The sequence below is a fragment of the Drosophila mojavensis genome, unplaced genomic scaffold (assembly GCF_018153725.1).
Source record: "Drosophila mojavensis isolate 15081-1352.22 unplaced genomic scaffold, ASM1815372v1 contig_80, whole genome shotgun sequence".
NCBI classification, from domain to species: Eukaryota; Metazoa; Arthropoda; class Insecta; order Diptera; family Drosophilidae; genus Drosophila; species Drosophila mojavensis.
This window is the reverse complement of record NW_025318906.1, coordinates 14,613,374-14,636,281: the sequence shown is the minus strand read 5'-3', so window position 1 is coordinate 14,636,281 and position 22,908 is coordinate 14,613,374. Positions and strand designations below refer to the sequence as shown.

Sequence of the window (22,908 nt, the reverse complement as noted above, 5' to 3'; positions counted from 1 at the left end):
ATAGCTATGTATATGTGTATGTTTAGTGAAAACATGCAGTTTGTAAAACATGCGCCATTTAAGGATCAATTACCTAAGACGCGCACGTACCACCAGCCGGCACAGCCCACTTTTAATAGCTCGATAGCTTCGCCTTCTCGCATCGAAACTTCCGAGTGACCCATAGCCGTATAGTCAGCCAGGGCAATGAATTTACTGCCCTGTATCGAAATTGATACAATATACATATATTATTTGTTGTGTGTTGTTGTCCGGTTAGCAATTGCATTCAGTATAGTATAGAAACAGTATGTAAACAGTTAAGGCAGGCATTTGGAGTGAATCTTATAGCTGTGTGTGTTAATATAGTACTTAAGCTTTAAGCGTTTGTTAATTTATTATTTAACTATTTGCAATTAACCTTCAAAGAACGAATTTAATTTTTTTAATTGTTAAATAAATGTATATATTTAAATTAAATTAATTTTCTTTTTTTAAATTTTTATATATATTTATATAATTAATTAATATAATTAATAAAAAAATATATAGTTTAATTAATAAAAATAAATATTTTTAAAAATATATAAAAAATATATACATATACATGTATGTATATATTTTGTATTTTAAATAATAATTGTACAACAAAACACAGCTAATCTCTATAAAGCCTACTCCAACGAGCGTGGTCTATGAAATGTAAAGGTGAGTCTTATGGGCAGGTGAGTCTCTTAGCGGTACAGCTCCTATTCATATAAATTTAATGAATGAGGCAAGTCAGTCTGAATTAACAAAACCTCTGAACTTCAATCAATATTTCCATATATTCAAAAGAGTTTTCATATCCACATTTTCCTCAGGATATACCAATATTTTCATATATTCAAAAGAGTTTTCTTATCTCTATATATTTGTTGATTATTGTTGAAAATATTAACTACAGACTTTCAGCTCTGCAATTGCTTGGGAGTCCTGCTGTGAACTACATTTTACTACCCAGTATACAATATATACGAATATAATAATGAAACTAAATACACTGAACTTATGTAACCATCTAGAATCAACGACTAAGCCTACACATTTAATGATTTCATTTGCAGCAGTCAACAAAATCTTTGGAAGAAATGAGAGCTTGGCATGCGATTATGACTTTTATGATGGGCAACAATAAATCGACCTGATACTGTTACAGCATGTGGATAATGAATTAGTCACGGAACACAGCTGCTCTTATAGATAACTGACGATTACAAGCATCATTCGAGCATTAGGCAGGGGCGTGCATCATACTACTTAAGGGGGGGAACGGCGCATACCTAGCAGCTACGGCTACAATACGTATACTTGGTGGGCGGTTGCGGATGGACCATGGAGCACACCTCAGTGGTCAACGGAAACATAAAATTTGGAGTTGGATTTGGTGTTCCGCGCAAAGGACGTGGAGGACGCAGCTCCATCGGTATTATAGGACGCCCAATGCGTCAGCAGATCCAGAAAGCCCTGTCGTATGTTGGCCGATTGATTTATATATGAATGTATATATGTACATGAAACATATTTTATATTTTGGTAAATTTACATTTTTTTTTTTTTTTGTGTTTGTCATGTAAGTAAAAAGATAAACCCAAAATTATCCAATAAGACTATAAAATTATTATTAGACATATCATGAATATGCAAAATTAAATTAAAATTATAAAATTAATAAGATAATTTATAAGAATTTTAATCGGTGCACCGAAATTTACAGCTTATAATTATAAATATTTCAACCGAATAATAGTAGAATTTATAATAATATTTAAATGCCTTTGAGAGATTTCTCTTTAATCTTTGCATATTTTCTAAAATTTATTTACTATTAATTAATCAATTTGTTATTTGTTATATTTGTCGAGTTTTAATGAATAGTTTTGGTTAGTTAATACATGTCAAAAGTACAGACAGACAGAGTTGAATTCGAAACAGATTTGAAAGTACAGCAAAGGAAAGAAGGATACTGCATTGAAGTCCTATTAGCTTGAAACTTTTGGGATTTGTAATTCTTGAACTTATTAACCGATAGGAAGAGTCGGCTGGACACCTGATTTCTATAGCGCTAAAGTTCTAATTACCGGTGTGCTGTTGTCCTCGTTCACCGAGATCTCGTCCTCGCTGTTCGAATAGTCCGAGCTCCAGCCACAGCCCTCGGGATGATCCCTGTCGGCCATGCCGCCGCCGCCGCTCGAGTTGCCGCAGGCAGCGGCCGCCGGGCCGTTCTCCTCGCTGCTGCAGTTGGAGTTGCGATTGGAGGACTCGGAGGATGCATCGCAGCTGATCGTTCGACCCGGTGTGCCCAGTATAATATTGGGCGTGTCCCACGACGTGGTTTGCTTGAGTCCGCGATGATTTAGGCCATACTGTTTGATCTTCTCCCCCTTCAGTTCCTCGAGCTGGTTGAGCAGCACCCGCTTAATCTCCGCCACCCACTTGTTCTTGACCTCCAGCGAAGGCGCCTGCAGCGTGTGCACCTCCTGACGACCCTGCAGCCAGACCTCGAAGCGCTTCGCATCGCCCCGCACGGACTCCGTCAGACCAATTTGTGACATCTGCAGCAGAGATGATTAGTGAATGGGTATATATACACATACAGGGTATTGATTGCACCCACCTTGACGTGATGCTTGAACTGGTAGGTACTCTTGTTGTGACCCGCTTTGGAGGTTTGTTTGCAGAAGAGCAGCGACTTCTGGTACAGAAAGATGTGCCGCTGCTGTGGCTTGATGCGCAGCCGGATGTCCTTCTTCGACTCGGTCCACACCTGAAACGAGTCCTGCAGCAGCAGCTCGCCCTGCTGCGCCAGATCGGTCTGCGGATCGGAATATATGGAGATTAGCTTGGATTGTCAATGATATTGAATGGGGCAGGATTTGCTTACTGGGAATCCAGTGATAGCCACTTGGTGCATGGAATCGTTGACGCACTTCAGCACAATCAGCATGCAGTCGAGCGCCTTCTGCAGCTCCTTGGTGCAGCTGCCGCTGTCGCTGAAGCGCAGCAGATCCTTCAGCAGCAGCTGGTACTTGGTGATGCGCTGCACGGGCTTCAGCAGGTACGCGGCCAACGGCAGCTTGTGGCCCAATCTCTTCTGGCACTCCTGCAGGAATAGGTGGGTATCAACGAGCGTCTCACGCAGACGGTCCGAGCGCGGAATGTTCTGGCAATAGAACGAGTACAGCCGATAGAAGGTGTCACGCTGGAAGGACAGTAAGATATAGATAGACATACATATGAGTCAGGGAATCATAGCTATAATCTCTTTAATCCCTTACCCTTTGCACAAAACATAGCGCCACTAGCTCTGTGGTCGAAATGCAGTTCTCCAGGTCCTTCAGAAAGATCTCGTTGTGAAATGTGTAGAGCTCATGCAGATTGCCAAAAAGTATTTCCTCTTTGCCCTGCAGACTGGCCGGAACCAGATGCATTAGCTCGTCCGATTGCATTTGGTCAAAGTAGCCCTGCAAGGAGAACAACAACAACAACAAATTGAGTTAGATATGGCATTATAAATGGATTATAGCAATTGTTATCTCAACTTGGCTTTACATTATCACAAAATGCATTAATTTTGCTGCTTATGAATTGGCCAAATTTCTGCTCCACATATTGCTCCACACTGGCGTAGCCCTGTGCCACAACGAAATCCTTCAGGAGCTGCTTATACTTGGACGCCTTGAACTTGGTGCTCCGCAGCTCGGGCAGCTCCTTGGCATCGCTGACGCTTTCCTCGAAGAACTGCCGACAAAAGTTGAGTATTTCATGGTATGAACTGTTCCAATCAGTCGTTGACTTGGTCAATGCGGTTTCTGTGCGTCTTGGACTGGAGCTTGGCCCATCATCATTGGATTTGAATTTACTCTGCCAGCTGGAACGGCAAGAGCTGCACAATTGGACATCCACGGCGGGCACCTGCTTGGGACCCTTCAGGGACTTGGGCGTGGAGAGCACCTTGGTGTTGTTCAGCGAGCCGAGGGAGCTCTGAGCCCGCGCCAGCGAGGACGAGACGGACATTAGGCTCTTGGGCTCGCTGTCCTCAAGATAGGCCAGTATATCCATGTAGTTCTTGCGCTGCAAGTAGTCCTTGAACTCGGTGTCGTTCTCTATTTCCGAGTAGCTGTTCGACTCCAGATAGTCCTTGACCAGTCGATACTCCAGCGACTCGTCACAGCTGGACAGCTCGATCAGCTCCTTGAATATGGTGCGACGCTGATCCTTCAGGCGCTGCAGACTATTATAGGCGGTGATCGGGCAGGTCGCCGACTCCTGCAGGTATCTGTCGCCAAGCTCCAGCTCTCGCTCACTCACGCAGCATTCGCGCTCCTCGCACTCCTTCAGCGTGTTGATGATCTTGATCGTTGACTTGCCATTCAGTATATTGTGCGTGGCAAAGTTGCAGAGATTCGTGCCGAATATGTAATTGCCGCCTAGATCCGGGCTGAAGGACTCGAAACGTGGCCGAAAGTCGGCAGGACGATAGCTCAGTCCGCCGCAGGACGCCTGCGAGTCGAAGAGCGAGCCTTGAAACGACAGCGGCGACTCGCGTGGCTCATCGGACCCAGCCAAGGGCAAGTGGAAGCGCTTGATCAGAGAATCGCCAAACTTCAGATTGAAGCGTCCGACTATATTGCATGCCGTATTCTGCACCCGTCGCAGCCGGAATGAGCTCTGGCCGGCCGGCGTCTTTGGTTTTGAGGCTTTTCTCAGATCGTAGCCCCCGTAGCGCATATCTCTGGCTGTTTCTACGGACTGGATGTCGTGGATACCGTGGACTCGTTGGTTTGCTGTACCGTCGCGCACAAGAGTCAATCGCTAAATGATTTTTAGTAGCTTGGCTGGCCGAGAATCGGTAACAAATTATTTATGGAAACTTCTTAGTTCGATGGCATCACACACACACACACACACACATAGAGAGAGAGCCTAATGGTTTTAATGCACTAATTACAAGCAGGGGCATTCAGGCGCATCGGCTCTGAGCTCTGAGCACCCAAGCCAAGAACCAATTCAGCTCAGCAGATACTCGAATTTGTCTCAGTTCGCTGACCACTGGGCAGTTTCCAAGACTCGGATTTCATGCTGCATGAGTTTAGAGCAGGCCTATACCGTTGGCCAATCTCTCTCGATCTCGATCTATGTCTATATCTATATTTATATCTATATAGTGCATTTCATATTTACCTTTAGAATCGAGCTCATTTCATTCACATAGATGCGCTCCGTCTCCAGCAGCTCAGTGAGCACGTGACCTCGTTTCAGTTTCCTCGCCTCAGCATCCTGTAAAATGAGATGAGAGAAATATGCAAGATCTTAGTTAAATGCATTTCTACCTTAATTATAATCTATGGTTTCTCTACCTCATCATTAGTATTAATCAACATAATTAAACTGTCTTTTGGAATCGTGATTTGATTTAAAAAAGTATATAATATAGTATAATATTTTAGTGTTTAGTTTCTGAGTCCATTTAAAATTACTATAAATAAAACTTTGAACAACTATGACGCTTATAGCGTTCAATTTGAGGTAAAAACTTGTGTGTTACGAAGTCTTTCGAATAGTTGAATTGTTTTCGCCAAATTATCTATGAGTATCTAAAGTTTTTGAAGAGTTTCAAAATGGCTGTAATTATATTAAGTATTTTTTTTTTTTTGGTTTTTAATTTTAATGTTTTAGTTTGTGATCCTGTTTAAAATTTTGTGTTTTGCTTGAAGAACATAAACATACTTGGATGACATTTTTGACACATATTTTATCGAAGGCTGTTTGATCTATAATAATTTATGGAACAATTTTTATTTTTTATTTTTATTATTCTCTTTTTGTCTCATATAAAAAGTTAATATGTATAAAATTGTAAATAAAATACATAAACAATTTAAAAATTTGTAAACATGAGAAATAAGACGGTAAAATATATGTATAGCAAATAATTTATAACAATTAAAAATATTATTATTAAATGATGCAATAATTTAATAGTTAATATCTATTTTTTTTTAATTTAAAATAATTACATTAAAAAGATTATTTCAATTATCTTTATATATTTCTTTATGTAATTAAAAAAAAAAATTAAAGCAATCAATAGATAATAAAATTGTATTTTTTATTTTATTTCTTATTTATTGTACGTAAATAAATTAATGTAAATAATAAAATTAAAGTAATAATTAATAATATATTATTTAATTAACTATAATATATGATATATATTATATAAATGAAATTGCAGTAATAATTAACATATTACTTAATAAATTAATTATATTTCATATATTTTATATAATTGAGTAGTTGACTCACCTGTTGATTTTGCAGGTGTTCGCCATTGTCGGGACTCGAGCCGGTGTCGCCATTTAACGAAACGCCCGAGTCAATGACACCGTCCATGGATCTGGGTCGTAACTCATGTATACCAGTCTGCAAGAAACAGAGGCAGATAAGGGATTTAAATAGTATTTATAATAATCTCTATCTTATCTATGAGCTCAAGTTCAGTTCAGTTCAGTTCAGGTAATGCTGATTGAGGTGAATGCGCAAATCTGACACGATTTATGGTCAGCTTCTGAACTTAGCCCTCAACACGCTACTAAAGGGAACAAAGCGCGAAGACAACAAACAACACAAACAAATAAAATAAGACACCAAAAGCACGAAAATTAAAACAGAGACCGGCTAATAGGAGACACAACGGTTGGCATAGATCTGTTGGCCGGCAGCGATTTGGACAAATCTTCTTCAGGTTTCGACAGGTTGCCTAGAGCTGAGACTTTTCTAACTAGACGACGTTTATTTAAATGTGAAAAACGGTTCTTTTTCTGTTTCTGTTGTGGCGAACTTGGCTGGCTTTCTGTTACCACTTTCGCTGCGCTGCGCTGCGTTGGGCTCAGGCTCTGACCACTCGACGTTGGGTCAACTCGCTTGACTTTCCATGGGCGCTCTGCACGCTTTTTTGGTTTCATATGCCGAAAACAAAAGCAAAAACAAAAACAATAACAAGAGCTCAACTTAGCCAACTTAACGTGCACAACTCTAGTCTAATTACCCAGTTAAAGGTGGACGACGTGGCTGGTTCTAAGCTGTGGGAGGTTTTTAATTACTTTGGCTGCTTTAACCCCAGAGTAGCGCTTCACCCGGCGTCTATTAGATAATTGCTGCCTTGCCTAGCCTTGGCGCTTTCTAACTTTGCCCAATTGGCCAAGTTAGCCATGGCGCACAGTCTGTTTCTGCTTTTAATTGCAGAGTGCGCAAACTGCTCGACTCGACTGTCAGAATTAACTCGGTTCTTTCATTGTTCATAACAAGGTCTAATGATCTTCACTTTTCAGTTGGCTAACTATTTTCTTCTGCTTCTTCTTCTTCTTGTATTTATTTTCTTTCATTTTCATTTCAATTTGATTTACTTTCTAAGCACTGCAGGAAAATTGAAAGATTAGCAGAGAAGTGTGTGTGAGTAATGAACGAAATTGTTTGTATTCAATTTAGGTTAGGCGTGAAAATAGGGTTAAATCTCTATTTGTATTGCTAATAAAGTTATGAAGTGAATTTGAGAGAAAAGTGATATGTTTTCACAGTTAAACGTATTTTAGAATATACATTTTCAATATAATGTCTATAGCTTAAAAATAGGAAATCAGTTTAAGGGAAGAATGATATATTTAATATAAAAATAGATATCAGAAGAGTTTGAGAGAAAACTGAAATGTTTCTACTGCATAATGTATGCAAGAATATATATATTTCAAATATCAAGTCAGTAACCCAAATAGTTTACCAGATCTGTGAACTCAAAAAATCATAGAATTTCAGATCAACCCAACTTTTTATGCTGATCCGAAACATTTATACTGGCTAATGCCATGCCTTCTTCTAACTGTAAATAGTAGAGACCTTGTATATTCCAAAGAATCTATATATTTCTAACTAGCTAATTCTCATTGAAACATTTCCATTTACAACGGCTATAAAAATCATAGCTAATATACAATATAAGCCAAAGTTAATTTGACAATAATGATGATGAGCTCTAATAAATAGTGCGTAGGATCATAAAAAGTGAGAGCAAGCATAATTAATTAACGATGTGTTCATAGAAAATTCAAAACAAGAAAAAGAAGAAGCGAGAAAATTGCGACTCTCTTTGACAAGTCAACGCGCATGCGTGACGCGTGGCGAGCCACTTGAGAGACGCTGTGGGGTTCGAGCCATGGACAATGCAAAAACTGAAGTGACAAAACTCCATATGTATCACCTTTTTTTTGGGAAACAAGTGAAGGTCGCAAAAAGTTGGGGCATTGAGTTTAGCCGGGAGTTCAACTAGTTCAGCTCAGCTCTCGGTTCCAGCTGACACCAATTGGAGCGCGGTCCAAAACGAGGCCAAAAAGCGCAGAAGCAGAGAAATTCATCGTCAGCTTCAGCTTGGGCTTAAACCGTGCACCGTTAGATCATAAAGATTGGAATGGAATTCGTTGGATTGATGAACAAGTCAAATTTGATATTCTCTTACAACAAATGCTGTGATGACTACTTAGCCATGGCTAATAGCTAAGTAGCACGCCGTAAAAGCCATTTAAAGATTCTTGAATTCTCTTAGCCAAAACGCACAGCAAATCCATATAAGTTTCTATGTGTCCAAGATGGTTCGATACAATAGGGAAAGTGAAAGGTATTAACGGTAAATGCACGCGGGCACGCACTGACGCGAGAGTGAGAGTCAATAAGAGAGTGCGATATGTGGTAGAAGGCTTACGTATTTGGCCATAAGAGCAGCTAAGCTCCATGGGGTGGAGGGGAGGTTAAGAGCTGGCGCAAATTGTCGCTTAAAGTTGGAGTGAACGAATGGACGAATGGACGGGCAGACGGACAGACGGACAGACAGTGCTTGGCAATTATTTAAGTTTAACTAGTTAAACAGTTATGCGACTGACACACAAACACACACATGTATATATATAATATGCCAATAGACTAATGTTAATGAAGACCCAAGTTGACTTGTATATATATGTATGTATATGTTGATATGCTTATAGATATATGTAAAAACGTCTAGTGTCTTCGTAATTTGTTATGAAACCGCGAAATGAAAACCACAACGAACCAAATCAAATGCTGAAGTGTTTGCTGATGTTGTTGTAGTTGTTGTTGTTCGCTAAATATATTTTTTTTATTTTTGCTTTTTTGTTTATTAATGAATCGTTGCTTCCTGCCACACGCCACAAATATTACACGCCACCTTCACCTTTGATGGGTCTCTCTGTCTCTCTCTCTCTCCCTCGCTTTATGAGACTTTCAGTTAGGTAATATTCACATACCATACATATTCACACCTATTCTTGTGCAGGTAGCCCATACATCTATATAAATATACACCCATATATTCACATATATCTAGTTATTTGCTCTTGTCGTTTCGTGTCATTGGAGCATGCCACGCCAAGGGGGGTCTCCCATGGTTCCCCATTTCCGCATCTTTGGTACGACTGGCACATTGATGGGATGTGCATCTTTAATAGAGGGTTTCTCTATAACATATATAAAAGTATTACGGTATAGCTAGCGTAGAATATGTATATATTCTCAAGAGATTTACTACAGTTTGAGCTATTCACAGTTTCAATTTGAAGCAGCAGCTCATTCGAACTCCATTGATATACTTTCTCCTCTCAATCAGACTTTTGTTTTATATAACAAAATATATATGTATATATGAGTTTGATATAAAAACTTGAATGGGGCATAATTTAATATATCATTTCATATATTTGATATTTAAATATTGCCAAGTTTTTTGAATGCAAAACGAAGCGAATATGATATCAGATAAAAATACTTTTAACTGTTAACAAATGGCAGCAGATAGGAAAAAAGAAAACCTATAAATAAATCCCCAGACTAAAAAGCCATTAAAAATTGCAATAAAAAATTAAGCAAAAATTCAAACAATATTTGTGACTCGGTGGTTAAATGGAATATTTAAAAATTAATATAAAACTATAGAAATAGTAGTAGTAAAGTAAAAGCTGTAGTCAATCTTTAACTATATCTTATATTTTATATTATATTTTTCTTTTATCATATCAAAAGCAATCAATACTAATATCATGTAAATCAAATAAATTTGATTTTATTATTACAACATTTCCCCAATTGTATCAGCTTTTTCATGTAGCGAATCGATTTGAGGGATTTTAAATACTTTATCTGCTTTGCGGCTAGGCGAGTTTGAAAAGCCACAAATCAGGTTTGCATTAAAATCGTATTAACTACGCATTTTAATGAGGATTATATTTATTTTTATTTCGGATTCGGATATACAAATTTTGTGACATTTCCGCTGATAACCCAAGGAAGAGATGCTGCTCTAGCAGAACTGATCGACTAGGAGTTACCCTAAATATGGCCGTGCCAGCAACTAATTACTATTTCTTGGCTGATCAATCCGATTTCAATAGGTTTAATACAGACAAATGGGAAAACATGGTTAATCTCAAATTAATAAAATTCAATATAATATTTTGTTAACGCTAATAATGTTTTTTTTTGTTTGTTTTTTTTGTTTTTTTATTTATGTATGGGTTATAGAGGATTCTAAGTTTTTATTTAATTTTTTCTATAATTTTCTATTTTTCACTTATTCAATTTATTTATTAAATTTTTATATATTTTCTATTTTTTACTTCTTTTATTTTATTTTATTTTATTTATTTATTTATTCATTTAATTTTTTAAATATATTACAATTTTCTATATGTATTTTATTTATTAATTTTTTAATGATTTTAATTTTTTTTATGTATTTTATTTATTAATTTTTAAAAAATTATTTTACAATTATTTTATTTTTTAATTTTTGTATACTATTATATTTTATTTTTTAATGCTATTTATTTTTTCATATATTTCATTTTATTATAATGTTTATATCTTCAGAATAATTATTACTCTTATTCTTTTTCGTTTACTTGTTTTTCTTATCATTTTCATTATTATTCTTATTATTTGATTTATATTATTATTATTATTTTATATGCTGATTCAACTTTTATTTTAATTTATTTATATATAAGTTTTTTAACTATATTTTAAACTGGAAAATAGGTCAACATGCCTGTGATTAATTTGCCTAATTAAATGCTAACTCTTTGGCTCAATAGTGCAAAGGGTCAGCTCATCCAGTGGGAGCATTTCGCAAGCAGCTGCTAAACGCTCAGTTAGCAGCCCAGTGGGAGTTGGCAAATGTTGACCCAACTGTGGGGACAGATAGACGGACTGCAGCTGCAGCTGCAGCTGTCAAGTCGTGCAATGGATAATCGCACGGCAGGTGAGCTAATAAACATGTTCGCATGTTTAGCCTAGGAAATGGTAGTCAATGCAATCCGTGGATATGCAGAGGCGGAGGAGCGGAAGCAGCGAGTTGAGGTACAAGTATTTCGTGGCTTCCGGCTAATTAGAGGCGTATAATTATTGGGTCTGGAATGGCGCGGGAATTCCTACCTTTCGCAGCAGCTTATTGTTACGTGGCAGCAGCTCGCCGCGTCGGCCCGGAATGTGGTCCAATTTGGACGCGCTGAAGTCGCCGGCGTAATAGGAGCAATCGTCGTCGTCGCAGCTGGATATGCTGCAGCAGCAGCCGGCGCCAGCGTTGGCGCTGACCTCGGCTTCAATATCGTAGCACGCATTGTTCCAGAAGACGCCGCCGATGGCATTGCAGCAGTCGCTGGCCAAACAGCTCGGCTGCTGGCCGGAGCAGGAGCAGCAATCCTGCTCGGACTCACACAAGGAGCTGGTGTCGCGACTGGAGCCGCCGCAGCCGGAGGATGAGGTGGAGGCGCACGAAGATGGGGGCAGAGCCAGACAGGCTGCTGAAGAACCCATCCGTGGAACTCTGTCGACCTGGTGGTCATCCCTATCGCCTTCCCCGTTGCCGTTGCTGCACACAAAGATCTTGACGCTGTTGTTGTTGTTGTGCTTGGAAATGGGTCGAGCGGCAGCAGGAGGCGGCAGCATCAGCGAATCCGTCTCCATGTAGTCGTCGCAGGGATCTATGATGGACTCCTGCACCCAGCTGTCATCGATGCTAATGGTGGTGGTCGAAGTCTTTGGCTGCTCGGCTTCCCGATGCTTCAGGCTGTTCAGCTTGCGCTCCTTCTCGATGTTGCACTGCTTCACCTGCACCGCAGCCGCCGTGAGCAGCTCATTCGTGGTCGCCTTGGTCAGGTTCTTCTTGGCAAAGTTCTGCACATCGTTGGGATCCACATGGGCTTTGGGCTGAGCCGTGCCAGAGGTGCGCTCGTATTGCTTGTGCTTCTCGGGCAGCTGCATCTCAGGCACCTGGACACAGCTGACGCACTTCTCGCTGCGCTGCAGATTCGTTTGCTTCGCGTGCTGCTCCTTGGCGTCGTTGGAGGAGGAGACGCCCGAGTCCGAGCAGCTCTCCAGCGAGAAGCGTTTAGCGCGCTCCACCTGCTTCATCTTCGGACTCTGCTGCTGCAGCTTGTAGCTCGTGCTGCACTCGGCAGCAGCAGCACCGGCTTCTCCTCCTCCTCCTCCTCTGGTGCCATCGCTGGCCAGCTGATTGACGATGTGCAGCGGCTGGCGTTTCTTGCGTATGTGCACCCGCTCCAGCTTGACTCTTGGCTGCTGCTGGGCGGAGGTGCTGGCTGTGGGCGTTGCTGGACTGCGGCTATCTCCGGCCTTCTGGAACATCCAACGGGGTGCAGCGCTGTGATTGTAGGCCATATCCTGCTGGAAGAGCTGCTTCACGCGACGCTGCAGCTGCGCATTCGCCTCACTGTTGGGCGATGGTTCTGCGGATCGCTGCAGCAGCGGCTTTGGAATGCGCGATCTCAATTGGCCACGATTGCCGCTTCCGGCTGCTGTGGGCATGGCTGATGGGGCCAGGCGGCGCACGGGCTCCGGCTGGCGCAGGCAGGCTGTGCAGTCGGCTTCCTCATCCTGGCACTCCCTGCGCTCGATGCGCGCTATGCGATCTGCCCGGGATCTGATGCCGGCAGCGGCGCCGGCACGTGCCAAGTCCCGCCGTATGTCACGATAATTCCAGCTCTGCGACTTCTCGCAGTCCGGCGTCACGGTGCTGGTCTCGGTGACGTCCGAACTGGAGTCGGAGCACGAGCAGCCGGAGCGGGAGCAGCAGCAGTCATCCAGATCATCCGAGCGCCTCTGCTGTTCGGGCTGCTTGGCCAGCAGCAGCCAGGACTCGACCGTGGGCGGCGGCAGTGCCTGCACAGGCATGGATTTCCTTGCTGCGTTCACCTGCGAGACGCTGTGCATCTGCGGCGGCTGCCGACGATAGCCGACAAAGCGCGCCGGATTGTTCAGGTGTGCGGGCGGGGGCGGCGGCTCATTCGACTTGTGCATCATGGCCTGCTTGCACTGGTGCACATAGTTCACCTTGAGCAGCTCCATGGGTAGCAGTTCGCTGCTCGACATCCGCGAGTCGATGGTGCTGTCCAAGCAGGTGGATTCACCACTGCTCGACGGCTTGCGGTGCGAAGCCTGCGGCACTTTGCCAATGGGCATTTTCCAGGCACGCTTACAAAAGTTTCACTTTTTTTTGTTTATCTCGATCTGGTCAAGATGCAACACGTGTATCTTTTTAAACAAATAAACAGAATTGCAACAGATTCATAATTCACATTTCACAAGTCATTTCACAAACACAAACACAGTCACAGTCACAGAGCCGCCCAGCTTTTGAGCTATTCCAATGCAAATGCTGATGGGCTCCAATTGCGCAGGTCAGTCTTTGTTGCAGCTTTATTGATCATTGGCAATAAAGAAACGCGGCCAATCATATGGCGCTTGCCTTTCGGCACTCAACGCAGCTCTTCATAGTTATGCAAATTCACTGAATCTCTTTGCTGCTAAAACAAAAGCCCGACTCGATTCGACTGCGATGCGCGACGTTGTTACTCTCACGAAAGATCGGCTCAAACTGATGCGTGCTCGGCTCGATCGGCGTCGGGCAAGGCAGCTTGGCGTCAGCTCGGCTCGATGCAACATGTTGTGTGCGACTGTAAACGAAGTGAGACCAAGGGCAAGCTCAGCTTTGTATACATGTTGTATGAAGCTGTAAGCTAGCAACAAAAAGCTGAAGCTTCGCTGCGTATGCAAGCTTCTGCTATGAATATAACATGTTGCGGGAAGTTGTAAACTAGCAATAAAAAAGTTTCTGCTTCGAATACAGCATGTTGCGTGAAGTTGTAAGCAAGCAATGTTCCTCCAGCTGCGTATGCAATTGGCTTGATGTGCTCAGCCTCTGTCAACAAGAAATATCTCCCACAGACTGTATGATCTGGTTGCATTTACAAACACACACAGCCGCACAAACACACGCGCACACAACTCGGGCAATGACCACAATTGGATGTTAGAACAAGAAATCTATTTATACATTTGTATCGGCAGCCTACGTATGCTTGTCGCATTTGTAGCTGTAAAATTATGTACATCTGCATGTTTGTATGAATGTATTGCGAATTGCCAAACTGACTTCGAATAACGGCAACAAAAAGGAAAAGAAAAACACAAAAATTGACCTTTGCTAGCAGGCTTGCATGCATTTGGCTCTATGCATGTGAGCATGGATGTATGCATGCATGTATGTGTGCCTGTATGTGTGCCTGTATGTGTGCCTGTATTATTGTTTGTGCATGCGTGAGCAGCGTATTTCCATTTGCTAACGAAGCGCACTGAGGAAAGGATCTAATAAACCGATTGATTATTTGGCATTGCATAACGGCGCTTACTAATGTATTTTGTCGGAATAAACATTTCAATATATTCATACATTTGTAGTACATGGCTTTAAGCGATAGCTAGTGATATGATGGCTAACTGGCTCAACCAATGAACAGCTTAATTCGTATGTTCGTGCTTATCCGTTTATGGCCCAGAGCATGCAATGGTTTGGCTTCGAGTTGTTGTTGTCGCTTTTGCTATTTTGGGGCGTCACCGGCATTGGCAGCGATCGCCGCTTGTGCAATTACGTGAAACGGAAGACAAGCGCCCACAAAAGGATTACGCATGAGTCGGAGCGGAGCGATCCAAAATATTACAGCTACTATTATGGCCCAAACAGTCAACCATGTCCAAACTGGGCGGAGGGTTCAATGAAAAGTGAAACGCGGCTGGTGGAATCGGTGCAGCAAGAAATCTTTCATTTGACTTTTCATTCATTAAATTTAACAAAACGAAAAAGGAAAGAAAAGAAAAACGGAGAAAAGGCAGAAAACCGAAAAACAGTCAGCGAAATGATCTCATAACAAATAAGTATTGTATACGAAGCAAATGTAATTCCATTAAACTGAATCTGTGCAGCTCTCGGCTCACAGCTCTTGGCTCTTGGCTCAGAGCTCACAGCTCACAGCTCGCATCGTAAGATTAATTTATGATTTCATCGCCGGCGCTGCGGGCAATCATGGCCCAAAAGCAGCCGCGTTTCGGCCATCTCGTCGCAGTGCCGTTGACATTTAAGCCCAACGAAAGGAAAGCCTAAGAAAACCGACGCCGGGTCGAAAGTGAAAAACCTAATGCGCCGTGCCCTGCTCTAACCAGGTACTTAATCTACAAATGTGCCATGACGATCGCATTTATGCCTGCTAAGAGTACGCTCACAGATCTACTTTGAAAACGTAGGCCTAAAACAATTTATAATTTGATATGTATCACGAAGGAAAACTTGAATTAGATTAATTGAATTGAAGAACACAATGTAATAATAAATCTTAATTAAAAAGCTACAATAAATGACTTTTTCTTTGCTATCCAATTTATAATAAACTCAAGATTAGTTTAGAAACTCGAAATTAGATAGTAAGGAAAAACTCATTTTCTATTTAATGAATTTAAATTATATATGTTTACTTTTTCATTAATTTCATTTTTCACAATGATTAAGCCAGACTGGATGCGTTGGAAATGGAAGTTCATAATCGATTATATAGAGAAGTATATTTATATAAGAATACATATTTTATTTTTGATTAAATAGCTGAGGAAAATATTTCTTCTCTAGATTTTAAATAAATACCAACTACATTTCTATTATTTCGCCCGTATATAAATATTCCCAAATTAGCAATTATTTATAGTCAGAAAATATATAGTAATACCCTAACAAATTCTTGACAATTCACTAAAATATTATTATTATTATTGTTGATAGTTGGCTTGATTAAACCTTTCGCAAGGTTGGCTAAAATCACTTTGCCTCGACTACTGCCTTGATCGGCCAGCGAAACGAGCTGCGTTCGATTACTGGAGTTGACATTGGTATTACCTAATTGGGCGCTGAGCCATGGTGACGAATGTTCTTTTGTTTATTATTGTTAATAAGATTGTTTCGATAACGATAATTGTGGCTGCATCTGCTGCTGCTTCAATGAGCAAAACACTCTTGGCCATATATGGAAAGCGAGGCAGCTGTAGTCAAATATTATGATTACTATATGAATAAAATATTATGATTACTATATGAATAACTTCATTCCCAGTTAGTCAGTCATCACATAACTATGTAGGTATTTGTGTCTGTTCTGAGTTTAATTTATACATTTTCAGCTCAACTTGGCTGTGCCTCTTGATTGCCCTCAATGCAGACTTGAATGGAGAAAGAGCCCACATCAACTTAAACCTACATTATGATGGCTGAGTGTCCAAAATTGTGTCAGCTTCTGTTTGACCAAAATCGCTTTATTGTTGTCACTAGGCAAAAGCTAATGAAACCCGAAATACGTCAGCCAAACCCCAACCCAAACCCAAACCTGCTGCGCGACAATAGAAAAGCAATTCCCGCACAATAGACATTTGCGAAACTCACAAACAAGAGCAACAAACACTTTTATGAGTTGACGTATTTTTTATGCGAACGCCTCTTTTGTTTTCTGCTTTTTTTTTTCCTTCATTTTTTATTGATATCAAAAAATTCGACAAATGCTACAAATTAAAGATAACGAAAAAGAAGATGGCACATATTTTACTCTACTGATACAAAAGTTTTATGGACTGGAAAATACTGCAGAAATGTGAACTCATTTCCGAGATTGTGTATAAGTTTTAAAGGTTAGGGAAAACACAGCTGAAATCGTAATCATATATTTTACACCACTAAAACAAAAGCTTTATAGATTGCCAAATATTTCAGAACGCCTCACTATGTAGTTTTTTCCTAATTAAGGAAAACTCAGTCAAAGAGGCAGGAAATTCCCTTACTCCAGAAGGTTTTCAGAAGAAAACACACGCTTCACAATGCAACAAAAAGAGCAGGCAAATGCAAGAGGTATACGGAAAACCCCATTTGAGACCTTTCTTACGGAAATCATAAAAGGGGAAATACTAAAGGCCATGACAGCAGACCTCCTAGAAAGCAAAATAGGCAAATGAGAGCTACGGGAGATGGGCACCGAAAATTATCCGTAGTTAAATTTTTGTTCCTTATAAAGAGGCTCTTATCAAGGTTATGCTTGCAAGTACCTCTATAACAGCTGAATAAAGAAGCTGAATCAGCTTCGATTCTATTCAATTACTTAATGTAATTGATTATATCAAAGAATTCAATTCAAGATTGAAATCGCATTTGATTGTATGCGTGACGCTCCAGTACGAGTTGGGAATTCACGGTAGGGCGGCCGGTGCTGGTAGGGGAGTTAGCCTTAGAAAGTGGAAGAGAGTGAACGAATTGACCCTGGCAGTGCACTGTGTTTTCCCTTCGATAATAGACACTTTCTGGCTGACATGGCTGTTTAGACGTGTTCGTATATATTTATACCTCGGTATTACCGCATTTAATTTCTCGTTTAAAATCAATTAAAATTTCTTTCTTTTCAACAACTTTCGACTCTTTGTCTTCGTGTCTGTAACTCGGACTGTGACTGTGGCTCTTACTGTACGCATTTTGTTTTTGTGTATTTTTGTTTTTGTTTATTTTTTATTAATTTCCGCATTGTCTGCACAAAACGCTACAATTTCGCTGCAAACAAAAACTCTGAAATCTTCCGAAATTATCAAGATCTGTCTGTAATTATGTACGTATTTCGTATTTATCTTGAGTTCCAAACAAAAAATACAAATTGTTGGAATACTTTTATTGATTCTAAAGGGTAATTGCTTTAAGTATTTTTGTAAATACACTTTAATAGCTCAGCAAATATAATTATTTGACTTTGAGCTACGAATACAATTTTTTTTTTTTTTTATAGTAACTTTTAGCAAAGTTTCCATGTTTTAAAGGCTGTGAATAAATTCTTTGTCTAAGCTTTTCTTAGGTATTTAAAAATTAAATTGATGCAGTTAGAAGCATTGTTTTTCACTTGTTCACGAGAAGAGCGTGACAAATAAAAAATAAATAAATAAATAATAAGAAAAAAATTTTTTTAAAATATATATATATATATATATATATATATATATATATATTAAAACTCTAATATTTTATCTGGTATTCTGAAATACTCTTGCTATTTTGCAATATTTTTCCTATAAATTATCCTAAAATTGTTTCCTGTCTTAGTAAACAGTTTAGGGTTCAAATGGCAAATTGCTTAATTTGTGCAGGAAAAATAAACAGAATTGAATACAAATTTTGTATGTCAATAATTATCCAATTGACAATTGGCAATTCGTTGGCCAAAACAATGCAATTCTAGCCAGTTAAGTCAGAGCCATGGACAGTGCCTGGTCGTTGATTTTAAACCTTATCAGTAAATATATATACATATGAAATATATCTAATATAGATAGTATATATAAAATATTTAAAGAAAATATATAAAATTAATAATATATAAAATATTTAAAATATAATTAATGTATACCATTTTTTTACAGTTGTATCTACATATATATAGTTCTCATATTAACAATTATTTCGATTTAGTTAATATATATAGAATATTTAAAGAAAAATATATAATATTGAAATGCATAAAATATTTAAAATATAAATAATAAATAAAATCTTGATATATGTAGATAAATCTGTATATAGTTCTCATATTAACCATTATTTGTATTTAGTTAGGGATTATTTGCAGAACAGCACGATTTGTGTGTTCTGGCATAAGAATTACGAATTTCAACTAGCTGGAGATTACTCCAGTATCATAGGCATTAATATTGATACATTGGAGAAAAGTTTTGAGCAGAATGTGATCGATGCAGAGGTGAGGAGACAACAGCTCAAGCAGCTCGGGCTGCACTACGACGATCTAGTGCTGAAGCTAACGTTGTCCATAGAGAGCTCACACTGCGAGGTGAGAGCTGAGCCATTCATTTCATATTATAGATATATTTTTTTATATATATTATACGTATTTTTTATTTTTCTACATTTCACAGACTTTTCTGATCTTTGGCGAATTTATGAGCCGCTTTGTGGCCGCCTTCGCACAGGCCTCCATGTACTCCATTTGGCGCTCGATGCGCAACAAATTCGTATTTGCTCATGTGGCACAGGAGTTGGATGAGGAGGCTTGCTGCAGCAGCTACTTTTTTCAGGGTAATTAACTAAATTACTACTCTGCTAATTATAATATATATCATTATTATTATATATTTTCTTTAATACATTAAATTTGCAAAAACTCAGCCTATAATATATATCCTATATATTTTTCAGATCAGCCCAACATACTTTTCGTACTGCGCAGCTATGCGAATGCAACAGACTTTGAGCTGAAGACGAATAAATATGTGGGACCCAGAGCAGAGCAGCCGCAGCAGCTCATCTTGATAGATCGCTATGATGCACGACTGCAGCTGTTTCAGCACAATGTTCCTCTATTTCCGGATAAACTCAGAGATTTGCAGGGCCGTGAGGTGATCATCGCCTGCTTTGACTACAGACCCTACACAGTCATCAAATATGTGAGTTGGCGATTTTGGAGAATGTAAATCTAACTGAATTGGGTATTATTTAGACCAGTCCGAGCAATGCGCGTGATGTGGGCGTGGCAATGAACTCGAATTTATCCCAAGTCTACATCGATGGCACTGAGACCCAAGTCGTGCTCAGCTTTTGTGCCCAATTCAATTGTACGGTGCAGATTGATACATGTAAGTAGATGGGGAATCTATAAATAGATCTATCGGGGATAATGCTCCCCTTGCATAGCCGATGCCAACGACTGGGGCAACATCTATCCCAACATGTCGGGCGACGGCGCCTTGGGCATGATTCTCGGGCACAAGGCGGACATTTGCATTAGCGCCATGTACACGTGGTACGATGACTACACCTATCTGGACCTCTCCATGTACCTGGTGCGTTCGGGCATTACGTGCCTGGTGCCGGCGCCCAAGCGCCTGGCCAGCTGGTACCTGCCCCTGGAGCCGTTCCAGGCCACCCTCTGGGCGGCGGTGCTGCTCTGCCTGAGCATCGAGACGTTCGGCCTGGTGCTGGCCCACAGAAGTGAGCTGGAGCTGTATGCTGGCGCCACGCCCAGTCACGGCTGGTGGCTGAGCACGAAGTTTGGCCTCGTGACGACCTTCAAGCTGTTTCTCTCGCAGTCGGGCAACAGCCACGCCCGCTCCGTAACGGTGCGAGTGCTGCTCTTCGCCTGCTTCCTGAACGACATCATCATCACGAGCATCTATGGCGGCGGCCTGGCCAGCATCCTGACCATACCCAGTCTGGACGAGGCGGCGGACACGATGCAGCGCATGCTCGCCCAGCGGCTGCAGTGGGCGGGCAACTCAGAGGCGTGGGTCTCCTCGCTTCGCGGCTCGGATGATGTGAGTAGACGGCTTTCTAATCCTATCTGATCTCAGCTGTTCTTCCTCACAAACCCAATTCTAGCCCCTGATCAACGAACTGCTGGGCAACTTTCGCGTCTACAGCGATGATCAATTGATGGAGCTGGCACAGAGCCAGCGCATGGGATTCACCTTAGAGCGCTTGCCCTTTGGTAGCTAAACGAGAATTTCCGCCATACGCCCCCTCTCCTGTATTTTCCCCTATTCCTAGGCCACTTTGCCATCGGCGACTATCTGACGGAGCAGTCCATTGAGCACATGGTGATCATGCAGGAGGATCTCTACTATCAGTATACGGTGGCCTTTGTGCCACGGCTCTGGCCGCTGCTGGAGCGCTTCAATGCCCTGGTCTATCGCTGGCACTCGTCCGGCTTCGACAAGTACTGGGAGGATCGCGTCGTGGCCGATAACCTAAATGTGAAGATTCAGCAACAGGTCGAGAGCACCGTGCTCTCCAGTGGCCAAGACGACATCGACATTGAGCCCGTCATGCTGGGCATGTCCAATTTCGCGGGCATCTTGCTCGTCTGGGTACTGGGCATCTGCCTGGCCTTGATGGCATTCTCCGTCGAAATGCTCACACTCAAGTACAAGACGTAAACCCGATCTAGAGAATGGTATTGCGTGGTCAGCTATTGCCAAATCTGTTTGCGCAACATTTTGCAATCGAAAGATTTCACTTTATGTAGCGCAGCACAGATGCGAAAGATACTAACATCATATATCATCGGGCTGATCTCTTTAATGTTTTCTTCACTTTAGTTTCACTGAGCCAAGGGCCAACGCGCAACGATCTCCGGCGAGATGTCGCCGAGCAAACGACAGGCGGAAGTGGCGTGAAAGTTCTCAGACTCGCTGCGAATTATGCTCTTAGGAAAAACAAAACTCAAATATATATATTACCTTTTTACCTCAGCGAGATTTAATGGCATAGCCCATGTACGTGATATCAAATAAATAAAAAACTAATAAAAGTGCTCTAGTCGGGAGTATGTGACTAGGGAAATACTCAAACAGCTGGACAATGGCTCACTGTATACAGAAATTGTAGATAATCTCTTTGTAGATTATCTCTTTATAAGAAATGTAATATAAAGTAACTTCAGTTCTAGAGCTCAGTATAAATATATTGAGAAAAATTGTATAACACATAAATCTACATCTATCAAGCTGTCTTAAAAAGCAATCTATTTATCGATAATAAAATTATGGAAAAATATATTATTTATGGTATACAATTAATAATATAAAGGCTCATTCTACATAGATTACAAAATCGCATTGTTCATACGAATGGAAGGATAGACAGACAGATATAAAGATATAGTTAGATCGAGTCAGATTGTTCTGTTGTCTTATATTTAATCTGGCTTCCAGCCAAAGGAACATCAGGAAAGCAGGTAAACATGAACATGATATGGTTTAGAGATATATTCATTATAATGAGCTCTAACTAATGAGTTGAACATTAAAAACCCTTTTAGAGTTAGATGCATTACATATTACTATATATATAACTATATCATACCTATATCATTATACCCCAAGTATAGGGTATCCACAAAAAAACAGACTAGATACAAATTATTAGCTGCGTATCTCACAGATACGAATAGTTACTTCGCACCAGTGCAATGAACTGTTACTCTGTTAGCCAAAGCCAGAGCCAGAGACAGAGACAGATCCAGAGCTAGATTGGCCGCTCCTTGAGTGTGAAATTTTGTGAGTGCCTGTGGCCGAGGCCTTGGACATGGTCAAACATGATCAACACAATGAGTGTGAGTACATTTCATGTGAATTCTCGGCCGCCAGGGGGCGAGGCCGAAAAGTTAATTGACTGCGCGTTCGGCTTTCGGCAGTCTGGGCTGACGTGATCTTTGATTGACATGCAAAACGTGTTGCATGCGTTTTAGTTTCTGGGGTTTTCTTTTAGAAATTGCTATCGAAAATGTTTGTTAAAATATATGGATTTGCGTTTGTATCTGAACTCGGCTCGTAGTGAAAGTGAATTGAGCAAATGGCCGCAGTAAAGCACTCTACACATCTGTTTTGCCCAAGATTTGATCTTGACTCAGCCATAATTGAGAGATCTTTAAGCAATTACTGATA

General features: G+C 40.6%; 2 protein-coding genes across 9 annotated transcripts in view; one reads left to right on the top strand and one right to left on the bottom strand.

Moving 5' to 3' along the window:
* The window catches only part of LOC6579915 (guanine nucleotide exchange factor DBS), a 48,528-nt gene that overhangs the window by 854 nt on the left and 24,766 nt on the right, over positions 1-22,908 (bottom strand). For 5 of the 8 annotated variants that reach the window (XM_044010955.1, XM_015163983.3, XM_044010959.1 and 2 more), the window contains exons 11-17: positions 6,328-6,444; positions 5,203-5,298; positions 3,297-3,482; positions 2,903-3,220; positions 2,636-2,833; positions 2,100-2,573; positions 74-200 (exon numbers count right to left, since the gene is read on the bottom strand). In XM_044010955.1, the coding sequence (XP_043866890.1) occupies positions 74-200; positions 2,100-2,573; positions 2,636-2,833; positions 2,903-3,220; positions 3,297-3,482; positions 5,203-5,298; positions 6,328-6,444 (1,516 nt within the window). Of the gene's footprint in view, positions 1-73; positions 201-1,301; positions 1,486-2,099; positions 2,574-2,635; positions 2,834-2,902; positions 3,221-3,296; positions 3,483-5,202; positions 5,299-6,327; positions 6,445-11,520; positions 13,986-22,908 lie in introns of those variants that run through there. The other 3 variants (XM_032730246.2, XR_006357858.1, XM_044010956.1) reach the window with 3 other exon arrangements.
* On the top strand, positions 13,754-22,860 carry LOC6579917. Its single transcript, XM_032730677.2, has 8 exons — positions 13,754-13,784; positions 19,018-19,298; positions 19,384-19,543; positions 19,664-19,911; positions 19,965-20,100; positions 20,159-20,778; positions 20,843-20,951; positions 21,011-22,860. The coding sequence occupies exons 1-8, from the start codon at positions 13,754-13,756 to the stop codon at positions 21,397-21,399; spliced, it is 1,974 nt and encodes a 657-aa protein (XP_032586568.1). The 3' UTR covers positions 21,400-22,860.